This window comes from Nannospalax galili, unplaced genomic scaffold, assembly GCF_000622305.1.
Source record: "Nannospalax galili isolate Female #2095 unplaced genomic scaffold, S.galili_v1.0 scaffold1251, whole genome shotgun sequence".
Classification (NCBI taxonomy): Eukaryota; Metazoa; Chordata; class Mammalia; order Rodentia; family Spalacidae; genus Nannospalax; species Nannospalax galili.
Genome location: NW_008329321.1, coordinates 333,575 through 347,139, shown reverse-complemented (window position 1 = coordinate 347,139; position 13,565 = coordinate 333,575). Strand labels below are relative to the sequence as shown.

The window sequence follows — 13,565 nt, the reverse complement described above, 5'->3', positions numbered from 1 at the left end:
AAAATTGAGGTATTTAAATGGGAGGGGGGAGGGAGGGTTATATAAGGATCCTTGGGGATAAAGGGAAAGAAGGAACTCAAGTGACGTGGGACCATAAGAGACTGGCTTTATCAAGGGAGAAATGGGGAAGCCATAGTGGAAGGGTTAGACAGAGAGAAAGGAGAGAAAAATAATGCCTAGCTAGTGCTAAAAAACCAGAGGGAATCATATTAGTCCAACAACCTAAGGACAAATTACATGTACAATATCTCCATATGAGTCCAAGTGTATAGCTAAAGGCTACATAACAAGAAACAGTGCCAGACAGGAGAAACCCTCCTTTGAGTTGTTGGCTAGGGTGGTACAAGAGACACCCAAAATTACACAGGATTTGGAGCCCTGGAACTCACCTGGAAGCCACTTCCCCTGAAGGCTAGCTCTCATAGCTTTGGAGAGCACTATGAAGGAGCCAAGGGAAAACACGAATTCATGGTCCAACACTAGCTTCAAGGCCAAATAACCACATCAATGGCCGGCACAGCATACAACATTGGTGAAGTAGTGGCATTTTTATCTTGGGGGCAATCAACAGCTACAAAACTGGACTAAAGACCCACTCAATGGGGAGAAACTCAAGTGTGGTACTGTAAACATAACCAAATACACATGACTGGAGAGGTCATAGACTTTAAAGAAAACCCCAAGACTGCCACATCCCTAGACCAATGTAATTTCTTACTATGTGCAAAATATGTATCCTGTATTTACAGGCAAATATCCCATCATCACCAAATATGCTTCTTTTGCACCAGACATAGAATATTACAGAGCACCACAAATGGTCACACACAGACATTGTCTGAATTACCCAAGTCTAAGTGGCACATCTACAATGCAACCTCCACATCTAAGGCTCACAGAACATAGAACAAGGTGTAAAGAAGATAATAATGAATATCTCAGCTCTCATTAATGAAGCTCCCTCATGCAACAGAGGGCCAGGAACACAAAAGGTTACAAATGACCAAAGTGTAGAGACTAAGAGTCTGCAGAATGCAGGCCCTTAGACAGGACTCCTATATTAAACTACACCTAACCAGGGCTCAGGGACCATTGCAGAAGAGGGGGCAGAAAGATTGTAAGAGCCAGGGAGGAGGTGCATGATCATAAGGAAACAGTGTCCAAGAAGCTCCTGGGACCCTGCTCATATGAATCTACAGCAATGGTGTCAGTGTACACAAGTCCCATGCAAACTCAAGCAGAAAAAAGCCTAGCATAGGAAAACTGGCAGCAGACCCCAATCTTAGCTGAAGAAATATTGGCAACTGATTACTGCTCAGTGAGGAAGAGCTGATCTTCCTAAAGCAAGGGACTCTAGATAAGCTGACTAGACTTCAGTAGATGAACTTGCACTGAGGAATGTCTGGGGACACTAACTTAGCACAACGGGCCTTAACACAAATGACAGAATGTCACTATTGTTCTAAAACGATGGCTAAATTTGTTTTCTCCCCCTATCTAGAAGCCTTTAGATGGAACTGACACTGATTCTAGCCACTCCAACAGCTATCAAAGTGCCTGAAAACAAATCCTGAATCCATCACTCTCAAGTCCAGCCTTGGCAGACAAAAGAAAAACGAGGAAGAACCCAATAGAGGGATGCTTTTGGAAGCTATCGTCAAGAAATTCCAATGGACTCTGATATGAACATTTGAAATTTACCCTGTTCTGACCTTTTTCTGGTTCCCTGTCTAGAATTTGTAATGCTAACTAATCTTGCTTTTAATTCTCCTTCACATCTCCTAGGCACCAGCCAGGGACTTTCTCTTCTCCCTACAAATAAAGAGTTATGCAATTTGGGAGTCTTTTACATAGACCCACTGAAGGGGTACCCCAATTGCCTCACCCTGTGTCCCCATGCAGGATGGAAGAAGCCAGACTGGTCAGTCTGTGTCCTGATTCCCTATTGGCAATTTGGATAACCCCTTCAGAGGATGGCGTGATAAGAATAGGAGGTAGGAATTGGCTAGGCAGTTAGAGTAAAAAGACCCCAAAGAAAAGTAGCCAGTTTCTTGGCTAAAACTCACAATGCCTTGGGCCTCTTAGCAACCTACTCCGTGTCATAAGACCGAAAATGTTGAAAATATTTGGGAGCTTTCATCTAATCCCTAAAAGATTTTAGGGTTACGTCTTCAGAGGGGGGAATGTTAGACTAGCAAAAAGCCCCATAAAAAAAATAATAAAGAGTACATGAAGTTGTCAGAAAAAAGTGATGGGGAGATATGGGAGGAGGTGGAGGGGAGGGAGTGGGCGTGAATTTCATCAAAACACTTTATATGCATGTATGAAATTCTCAATATTTTTTTTTAAGTTTAAAAAAAGTGACAGAATGTATGAATTCCAGTGGGGGGCAGGGGGAGAATGGGAACATGCAAGTAAGAATGGGAGTATAAAGATGATTAAGACTGATTGAGATGTTCTATATGAATTACACAAAAATTCAATAAAAACAAATAAAAAATAAGTTTTAAAAAAGTAAGCCAGGCGTAGTGGTGCACTTTAATCCCAGCACTTGGAAGGCAGAGGCAGGTGGATCTCTGTGAGTTCAAGGCCAGACTGGTCTAGTGAGTTCCAGGACAGCTGGGGCTACAGGGAGACCCTGTCTCAAAAAGACAAAAAAGAAAGTAAAAACTGAGAGCTTTTCAGTGAAAATCTTATTCTTTCAAAAGGGCTACCCTTATAATTAATAGAATCTTTCAGGCAGAGTACTGCTGTCCTTCTCAAGATGAACATGTTTTTCCCTTAAGGGTAAAGAACAAAGATTGTATCACCTTAACTATCCACCCATGATTTGAAGAATCAAATGCCAAGGATAGTCAGGTGTGGAAATTTATGCTTATAATTCCATCACTTGAAAAATTGAGGTAGGAGAAACACCAAGAATTTGAGGCCAGCATGGACTACACAGTGAGTTCCAGGCCTGCCTGGGCTAGAGTAAGACCCTATCACAAACAAACAAAACAAAAGGTTCTTAATTTTTTCTAACCTACACAAGGTAATGAGACAAGAGACAAAGGGTAAAAATAGATTCGAACTCAGCATGTTTAGCCTATGAGCTCAAAACAGTACACTCAAATATTTCTTAAAAGCTCAATTTCATGCTCAGGCCTAAGGGACACATCTACAATGCAACCTCTACACCTAAGGCTCATGGAACACAGAACGGGATAAAGAAAAGGACACGAAGGAATCTCTCAGGTCTCAATAATGAAGCTCCCTCATATAGCAGAGGGCTAGGAACACAAAAGGTCACAAATGGCCAAAGTGTGGAGATCAAGAGTCTGCTGAATAATGATCCTTGGACAGGACCCCTTTATTAAATTTCACCCCCCAAGGCTCAGGGTCCATCACAGAAGAGGGGGTGGAACGATTGTAAGAGCCAGGGAGAAGGTGCGTGACCACATGGAAGTTCCTGGAAAGTTGCTCAAATGATTCTGTTACAACAGGACCCATGCAAGCTCAGGCAGACAATAATCCAGCATAGAACGGGGATAATCAACAGCAGACCCCAATCTTATCTGAGGAAATATTGATGCTAGATGAAGAAGAGCTGATCTTCCTGGACAAAGGATTCCAGGTAGGCTTATTAGACTCAATGGACGGACTTGCACTGGGGAACAGCTGGAGACACTGACAACCCAGTGGGCCTTACCAGGGATGACAGAGTATATGAGCTCCAGTCGGGGATGGGGGTGGGGGCGCCCGCCAGTGGGGATGGGGGTATAAAGATGATTAAGATTGTTTGACATGTTCTATATGAAATGCTTTGTAAATTCAGTCTTCCTAAAGCAATTTATTCACTTCCTTATAAATTGCTTTATCCTATGATTTAATTGTCTGTATCCTGAATTCTGTATTATGTTTCAAATTTGCTTTGTAACTACATTAAAACCATCCCTTAAAATTTAAAAAAAGGTCAGTTTCAATTGCTTTCCTTTTCTTCTCAGATAGTCTGATGCAATAGTCCAGAACTTTAGTAGAACGGGGATAACAAGGTGAAAATTAATTATTAGGGTGCTATCAAATGCATGCCACCTCAAACACTATTTTCCTAGCAAACAATACTCATTGAAAAATAGCAAGTCTTAAGCCCGGTGGTGCATGCCTTTAATCCCAGCACTGGGGAGGGAGGCAGAGGCAGGCAGGTCTCTGTGAGTTCGAGGTCAGCCTGGTCTTCATAGTGAGTTCCAAATCAGCTAGGGCTGCAGGGAAACCCTGTCTCAAAAAAGACCACAAAAAAAAAAGAAGAAGAAGAAGAAGAAAGAAAAAGGAAAATAGCAAGTCTTAGGTCTAAACTCAAGATTAAAAATAATTTGAAACTCAACATGGTAGCACACAATTTCAGCTTTCTGGACACTCTAGGTTTATATGATGAGACTGACCTAAAATTAATTAATTAATTAATTAATTAACTAATTAATTAAAACTTTTAGATTTATGTGAAGGCTTTTTTTTTCTTTAGTTTTATTTTCATTCATCTATACAAAATCCTGGTCTTCTCAAGAACAGTCCAGTAAACACATTGACTAAGACTCCCCCTGCTGGCCTTCTAAATGCATGACATGAATTCACTAGACTTCCAAAGAGAAAAATCAGGGGGTTTTATTTCAGGAGCTCCATAACCACACACTTTACTGTAACAACTTTTCCTCAACCAAGAAGAGTGGCCATAGAATACTAAATATTAAATATTCAGGGTTTAGTTTCAACCAGAAACTAAAAAGTATGTACTTCATAAGAAAGTAAAAATATTTATACATTCTTTCAAATAATTGTGCTTCTGAGCATGTAGCTTTTATAATTTTATTTCTTCTTTGATATTTTTATTGTCACTTAGTAATTATAATCATTTATGAAGCAAAAAATGACTTCAATACATGTTTATAAACAATGATTAGACAAGGTCATTAGTATATCATCTCAAGTATTTACCATTTGTTTCTGAAGGAAACATTCAAAATCTCCGCTCTCCGCTAACAGCTTTTTAAAATATTCAATCAATTACTGTCAGCCACAGCTGTCCTACTATGCTACAGAAGGTGGAAGCATCAGTTGCAACTTGATTGCTCCAAGTCCTGTGTCCACAGTATCTTTATTTTTTTTTTTTATTTATAGGGAAATATACTCAGAACTAAGCCACAAATTAGATAAAAAGATAAAAAGATGACTGGTTTTCAGAAGACCTCACATGGTCAAGGAAAGAGCCCTAATAAGAACTTTACACACACACACACACACACACACAACCACTCAGCTTTTAAGTGTTAAAAACAAAGTATGGTCCTCTGGGAAAACTTACAGACGTGTAAGTCAATACTTTTTTACCTTTAGCACAACTGTCAGTGAGGATTGAGAGCTCCTAGAAAGCACAGCCCCAACCCAGACAGTAGTCAGATTCTGTGACCTGGCATGTTCAACAGATCACTAGGAAATCAGTGGAAGTGGGAAAATGGCTGATTGTGTTAGGCATCTGTACTAAATAATAAAGCTGCATAAAGTGGCACAAAAAAAAAAGGTAGAACCAATTTCTACCCAACCTAACTTTCCTCAGGAGCATTATTTTACTTCAAAATTACATGGAATGTTGAAGAAAACACAAATTTCAATTCAGACTGATACCACGCTCTCTATTCTGCCCATTATTCCATCTACTCATCACTGTGCTAAAAATAGGTTATATTCAAAATGGATATTTCAGCACAATACTGTTCAACAACAGTTAAAATACATGGTTTGCTCTGGTTTGCCTTATCTCTAATGCCTATTAAGTCAACTCACTAATACTGCCATATTCATAGACTTTTACTATTGACAAATGCTTATATTATTGAAAAACTGGTCTTCTGTCCCCGTAATTTTAGCTTCATATGAAGCCCAAGCACCAGTCTAGTGACTAAACCTCAATATTTCTATTCTTGGTGCATGTGTGCATGTGTGCATGTGTGCATGTGTGCATATGTGCATACATGGGTGCCATTGCACATGTATGGAAGTCAGAGAACAACTTTTTTTTATTATTTTTCTGAGTATACTGTCTGCATGTATATAAGTGTACCCATGTTAAGCAATGCCCACAGAGATCAGAAGAGGGCATCAGATCCTCTGGAACTGGAGTTGCAGGTTTGTTAGCCACCATGTAGGTGCTGGGAACCTATCCTGGGTCCTCCACAAAAGCAGCCAGTGCTCTTAACTCTAAGCCATCTCTCCAGCCCCCAGGGAACAACTTTTTGAGAGTTGATTCTCATGGTCTACCTTGTTATGGCAGGTCTTATTTCTGCTGTGCTGTATACTCTAGGCTAGCTGCTCTGTGAGCTTCTAGGCAATCCTCCTGTCTCTGCCTCCCATCTTACCATTGGAGTGCTGCGATTACAGATGTGTGCCACATGTGGCTTTTTACATAGGTTCAGGGAATTAAATTCAGGTGTCAGACTTGCACAGGAAGCATTTACCCATTGAGCCACCTCCCTGGCTCTTATTCTTTTTTAAAAAAAAATTTCTGTGAATAGGTGATCTTGTCCATGTAAATAAATATGATATATCCAAAGTAAAACATAGCTAGCTAGGTAAGAACAAAAATTCAAAGGTAAAAGCTCTTTAATTTGAAGTTGAACAAGCACTAAACTTCACTTTTAAAACTCTATTCCTAGGGGCTGGAGATAGCTCAGCGGTTAAGAACATGGCTGTTCTTGCAGAAGACCCAGGTTCAAATCCCATCACCCACATGGCAGCTAAGAACTGTCCTAACTCCAGTTCCAGGTGATCTGACAGCCTCTTCTGTCCTCCGAAGGCATTGCATGACATGGGTGCACTTACATACATGCAGGCAAGACACACAAACACATAAAAATAATAAATAAAATACTAAAAAAAAAAAAAAAACTCTACCCCTAGAAACAGGAACATACCTCTGGAAGAAAGCACTGTCTGCATCGGTTAGAAGGCCCTTCAGGTATCCACCTTTGAAATGGTTGATTCTGCTGCTGCAAGGAAGCTTCTTTGGTTTGAAGCAGAACCAGGGCTCCCCAGTGTAGAGATCCGTAAAGTTGCACAGTGGAAGACTCCCAGGAAGACATACATTGCACTCAGTTGTTTCAGAAATTATTCCTGAACGGAAGAGACTCTTGAAATAGACCCTGTCTGGTTTCTCTTCCTGTAGGTGCTGCAGAACTCTGATCCCTTCACTGGGGTGAACCAGAGAAATGGATACTCTAACTCTACCCGGCCACAGCAAAGTAAAAAATACCTTGTAAAACCCATTCTGGTAGTCTACCACCCTGCCCACAGCCCCCGCCTGCAGCTTAGGGGAGTGAATTCTGGCTTGCAAGTAGTCTCCTCCATACTTCTTGGGCTTTCCTTGAAAATCCTGTACATGAACCAGCACCTCCAGCTGACTTCCCACCCTGAAGTAGGCTGCAGAGTTCAAGATTACAAAGTAACTGGAGGCAGGGTCTGTGCTCTTCACAAAGGGGACCAGGCCCACGTCAGGCACCTGCCACTGCAAGGCAGCCAACAAGTTATCTTCTTCTATGCGTTCCCAACTGGACAGAGTCTGGTGCTCATAGCCACAGTAGGGATTCCGACTAATGCCTGTAGCCTGTGAGGAAATAAACTGTCCACTGCTGTCGATGAACGTGGCTGATATAGTTTCATGGTCCAAGTACTAAAGAAAAAGAGAACAGAATCATTGCTATAATGTATCTCTGCATACTCAGGCAAACAGTCAGTGTTTTGGTTTAAATTTGTATAAAACCACAGGGTGTGGTGATGCATACCTTTAATCCCAGCACTCAAACTCCGGAGGCAGAGGCAGGTGGATCTCTGTGAGTTTGAGGCCAGCCTGGTCTACACAGCAAGTTCCAGGCCAGCTGAGGCTATAGAGACACCCTGCCTCAATAAGACAAAAAAATAAATAAATAAATAAATAAATAATAAATAAATAAATTTGTATACAACCGAGATAACACTGTTAAAAATCCACAGCCCACAAGTTTTAGAGTGTTATTGTAGCACAGTAAGATTAATGGAAAAGTCAGAGAGGATCTCTACAATTTCACAAATCTTATCTCCAAGAGCACTACACAAGTTCTCACAGTAAATTATCAAAGAAAACTCTTGAGTATCTAGCAGAAGGAGGGGAGAAGGAACTACGTTTTAAATAACATCAATTTGTATTAATAAAGTACCATCAGTCAAATTACCTCTCCAACCCAGTCTCCTACCTAGTGGGGAGAATTTAAACACCCAACTCTAGATCTTCCTGCTCTACAATTAAGCCAGGAACATGCTGCTGGAGAGCTTAGACTAGCCTAGTAGTTCAGTCAGAACCTGCCCACTCTCACCATCTTCCCCTGCTCCTGGGTTCCTATTTACCCTGCTAGCTAGTCAGAACCCACCCACTTCTGTCACCATCTTCTGGCTCCAGGACTAGGCCAGAAACAAGCTGCAGGAGAGCTCAGACTAGGCTTGGAAAGCTCTGCTCCAGCTCCAAATGAGACCACTGAGCTAGCTAGAACTAGTCCACCTGCTGTATCTCCACACTCACAGTCCTAGCTACAATTGTTCACCTCACACACAAGACCAGCCTGGAATCATTCCACTCCCTAAAAAAAAAAAAAAAACAACAACAAAAAAAAGTCAAAAGTGAGAACCAGAAACTAACTATTCATACCTGATCAAAGAGCAACCAAGCTACAAAAACAGAACCAAACTTCAACTCAACAAAGGCAGACTAGCATTTCATATCAGACACGGGTAATATGAAAAACCAAGTTAATATGATCTCACCAAATTCCATCAGGTCTATGCAAGTATTCTACAATGAGAACTACCCAGAGGAACCCCAGAACACAGAACTTGAAAGAACAATCATAAACATGATCAAGAATTTTAAAGAACACGCACACACACACACACACACGCATGCACACACACACACACACACACAAAGCTCAAAGAACTCAAAGAAAATAGGAATAAACTCCTGACTGAACCTCATGAAAATACAAATATACAGCTGAATAAAATGACAAAGATAATTCAGGATTTGTAAAGTGAACTCACAAAAGAGATAGACATACTAAAGAAAACTCAAGCTGAAATGAAGATGGAACTGAAAAACTAAATCAGTTTGAAATGACAGGAAAAAGTCTTACAATGAGAAAGAATCAAATTGAAAACAGCTTATTAAGATTCAAAGATAAAAGTGGAGAATTGGATCACTCAAGCAAAGAATACAAAAAAAAATTTAATACAGGAATGGAATATGCAGGAGCGGTGGGACACCATAAAAAGACAAAATCTGGCAATCCTAGCAGATAGCCCGAGAGGGAGAGTTCGGACCTCCATGGGTGTAGCACCTCTGATCGCAGCAGACCACCAGAGTGCAGAGTTCTAGGCCTGAGAATGCAGGGGGCTGCCTGAGAGCCCCCGGATCCTGTCTCCATGAGGTGGTGAGCTTCCCCTAATTGCACCATACCCATCCCCCTACTTGGAATTCTGTGAGGCCCCTCCCAAGGCCTAAGGTCAGACCTTGGCTTTGGTAGGCTAAGGCTGAGATCCTAGCAGACAGCCTGAGAGGGTGGGTTCGGACTTCCACTAGTGTAGTGGGCTCTGATCTCAGCAGACTACCAGAGGCCACAGAGTGCCAAGTTCTGGCCTCCCTCTGTCCTCCCTCTGGCAAAGGGCCTGAGAATGCAGGGGACTGCCTGAGAGCCCCAGATCCTGCCTCCACGTGGTAAAGGAAGCCTGAGTGTACCAGACGGGAACCTGAATTGGGCTTCTGTGGGTACTCCTGAATAGCTGATCTGAAGCTATCAGTACCCTCCAAATTAAACCTGAAAGAACCTGTAACCTCTACCAACCAGCTTTACATAACCAATACAGAAAGGATCTAGGCACCCCAATAATACAAACAGAAGCATACTTCAACCTAATTCTCATATCAGAATCAGAAACAACAAAAGAAATTCACGTGCCAAAATCACAATGAAAGAATAATAAAATGGAAAGCCAAAACACTGTGTCCCCACCAAACTCCACCAATCCTGTAGAAGAGTTCTACAAGGGGAACACTCCAGAGACAACCCAGAACACTGAATTTAAAAGGATAATCATAAACATGATTAAGGATTTCAACAAATTTAAAGAACACACAAACAAAGCAAAGAGTTAAAGAAAATATGGATAAACTTCTCAATGAATTCACAAAAGAGATGGAAACACTGAAGAAAACTCAGGCAGAAATGAAGAAGGTAGTGAAAAACTCAATAAGCCAACTTGAAACAACAGGGGAAAGCCTCACTGCTAGAATGAATAAAATGGAAAACAGAATATCGACACTAGAGGATAAAGTTGAAGAACTGGACCACTCAGGCAAAGATTATAGAATTTTTTTTTTAAATACAGGAATGGAATATGTAAGAGATGTGGGACACCATGAAAAGATCAAAACTATGGATCACAGGAATAGAGGAAGGAGAACAGTTTCAGGTTAATGGTGTTGACCAGCTCTTAAACAGGATGGTAGAAGAGAACATCCCAAAATTAAGGAAAGACATCTCCATATAAATACAGGAATACACATAGAACACCAAATAGACAGAATCAGAAAATAAACTCCCCACAACATATCACAGTAAAACACTAAACATACGGAACAAAGAGAGAAGACTGAAAGCAGAAAAAGAAAAACAACAAGTCACATACAAAGGAAAGCCCAGCATAATTGCAACTGACTTATCAATGCAAACTATGAAAGCCAGAAGAGACTGGACCAAGGTATTTCCAGTTCTACGTGACAATAGATACCAGCCCAGAATACTTTACCCAGCAAAAATATCTATTATAGCTGATGGGAAAAGAAAAATCTTCCATGACACCAATAGCCTGAAAGAATATATGTCCACAAAACCAGCCCTTAAAGAATACTTGAAGCAATACAGAGAGCAGAAAGAGAAACAACCATACCCCAGGGGCAACAAAAGAAAATAAACAAAGGTATAATCTAGGAAACACAAAATTAGACAGAGAACACAAACAGCAATCAAAATGATGGCAATCAATACACATCTTTCAATAATAAACTTAAATGTCAATGGACTGAATTCCCCAGTCAAAAGACACAGGATAAGTGAATGGATTAAAAAACAAAATCCATCTCTTTGCTGTCTGTAAAAAATAAAAAATAAAAAAAAAAAAAACCATCTCACCTTCAAGGACAGGCACTACCTTAGGGTAAAAGGATGGAAAAGAATATTATGAGTAAATGGTACTAAGAAACAAGCAGGGATTGCAATTCTAATATCTAATAAAACAGACTTCAAAGTAAAACTAACCAGAAGAGATAAGGAAGGTCACTTCATTCTGATCAAAGGAACAGCTAACCAAGAAGATATTACAATCCTTAACATATATGCACCAAACTCTGGTGCACCCAAATTCATAAAAATAACACTACAGAACTTTAAGACACAGATTAACCCCAACTCAGTAATAGTATGGGACTTCAATTTCCCATTGTCTCCATTAGACAGGTCAACTGGACAATGAATAAACAGAGATGTCTGAATTAAATGACACCATACATCAAATGGACCTAACAGGCATCTTTCGAATATTCCACCCAAGCACTAAAGAACACACTTTCTACTCAGCACCCCATGAAACTTTTTTGAAAATTGACCACATACTGGACCACAAAACAAACCTCAATAAATACCAAAAAAATTGAAATAATCCCATGCATTCTATTGGACCACAATGCAATAAAGGTCAAAATCAACACTGGACAAAGCCCTAGACACTATACAAATGCCTGGCGATTGAACAACACACTCCTAAACAATCAGTGGGTCAAAGGAGAAATTAAGAAAGAAATAAAAGAATTCCTGGAATTCAACGAAAAGAACAATACAACACATCACAACCTCTGGGACACTTTAAAAGCAGTCCTAATATGGAAGTTTATAGCTCTAAGTGCCTACATTAAAAAATTAGAAAGAGTCCAAATAAATGACCTAACACTGCAACTCAAGATGCTGGAAAGGCAAGAACAAATGAAACCCAAACCCAGCAGAAGAGAAGAAATAACAAAAATCAGAGCGGAAATTCATGAAATAGAAACAGAAAACAATACAAAGAAAAAATGAATCTAAGAGCTGGTTCTTTGAAAAGCTAAACAAAATAGACAGACACTTAACCCAGTTAACACAAAGAAAGAAAGAGCAACTCTAAATCAACAAAATTAGAGATGAAAGGGGAAACATCACAACAGACACCCAAAAGATCCAGACCATTATAAGGGGATATTTTTAAAACCTATACACTATTAAATCTGAAAATCTAAAAGAAATGGATGGATATCTGAAATCATGGGAACCACCAAAGTTAAACCAAGAAGAGATCTACAGTTTAAACAGACCCATAACATATAAGGAAATTGAAACAGTAAGACAAAGCCTCCCAACTAAAAAAACCCCAGGCCCAGATGGATTTACAGAATTTTATGAGACATTTAAAGAAGACCTCCAACCAATCCACTTAAATTATTCAAAACAAGAGAAACAAAGGGTGAACTCCCAAATTCCTTTTCTGAAGCCAGCATCACTCTAATACCCAAACCGGGTAAAGACACAACCAAAATAGAAAACTATAGACCCATATCCTTAATGAACACAGATGCAAAAATTCTCAACAAAATACTTGCAAACCGCATACAGACACACATCAAAAAGATCATTCACCATGATCAAGTAGGCTTTATCCCAGAGAGGCAGGGCTGTTTCAATATATGCAAGTCAATAAATGTCATTAATCATATAAATGGACTCAAAGACAAAAGCTACATTGTCATCTCAATAGAAGCATAAAAAGGCTTTTGACAAAATTCAGCATGCATTTATGTTCAAAGTCCTAGAGGGAATTGGACTGGAGGGAACATACCTCAACATAATTAAAGCTATATACAACAAATCCACAGCCAACATCATTCTAAATGGAGAAAAACTGGAAGCATTCCCATTAAAATCAGGAACCAGACAAGGATGTCCACTGTCTCCACTCCTAGTCAACACAGTGCTGGAAACTCTTGCTAGAGCAGTAAAACAGGAGAAGGAAATTAAAGGAGTACTAATTGGAAAAGAAGAGGTCAAACTATCACTTTTTGCAGATGATATGATACTACACCTAAGAGATCCCAAAAGTTCCTCCAGGAAACTCCTAGAACTGATCAACACTTTCAGTATAGTGACAGGTGGTAAAATCAATCTACAAAAATCAGTAGCCGTTCTATATACCAATAACAAGCAACTGGAGAAAGAATACAGGGAAATACTCCCATTCACAATTGCTGCAAAAATAATAAAATATCTTGGAATAAATCTGACCAAAGATCTCTACAATGAAAATTTTAAATCATTAAAGAAAGAGATTGAGGAAGAAAACAGGAGATGGAAGGACCTCCCATTCTTATCAATTGGAAGAATTAATATTGTGAAAATGACCATCCTACCAAAAGCAATATATAGATT

At 39.8% G+C, this 13,565-nt stretch overlaps 1 protein-coding gene across 4 annotated transcripts in view; it reads right to left on the bottom strand.

Moving 5' to 3' along the window:
- Nxpe3 (neurexophilin and PC-esterase domain family member 3) overlaps positions 1-13,565 on the bottom strand; it is a 59,303-nt gene that overhangs the window by 24,212 nt on the left and 21,526 nt on the right. For all 4 annotated transcript variants that reach the window (XM_029564859.1, XM_008835779.3, XM_008835786.3 and 1 more), the window contains one exon: positions 6,945-7,699. In XM_029564859.1, coding sequence (XP_029420719.1) covers positions 6,945-7,699 — 755 coding nt within the window. The remainder of the gene's footprint in view (positions 1-6,944; positions 7,700-13,565) is intronic.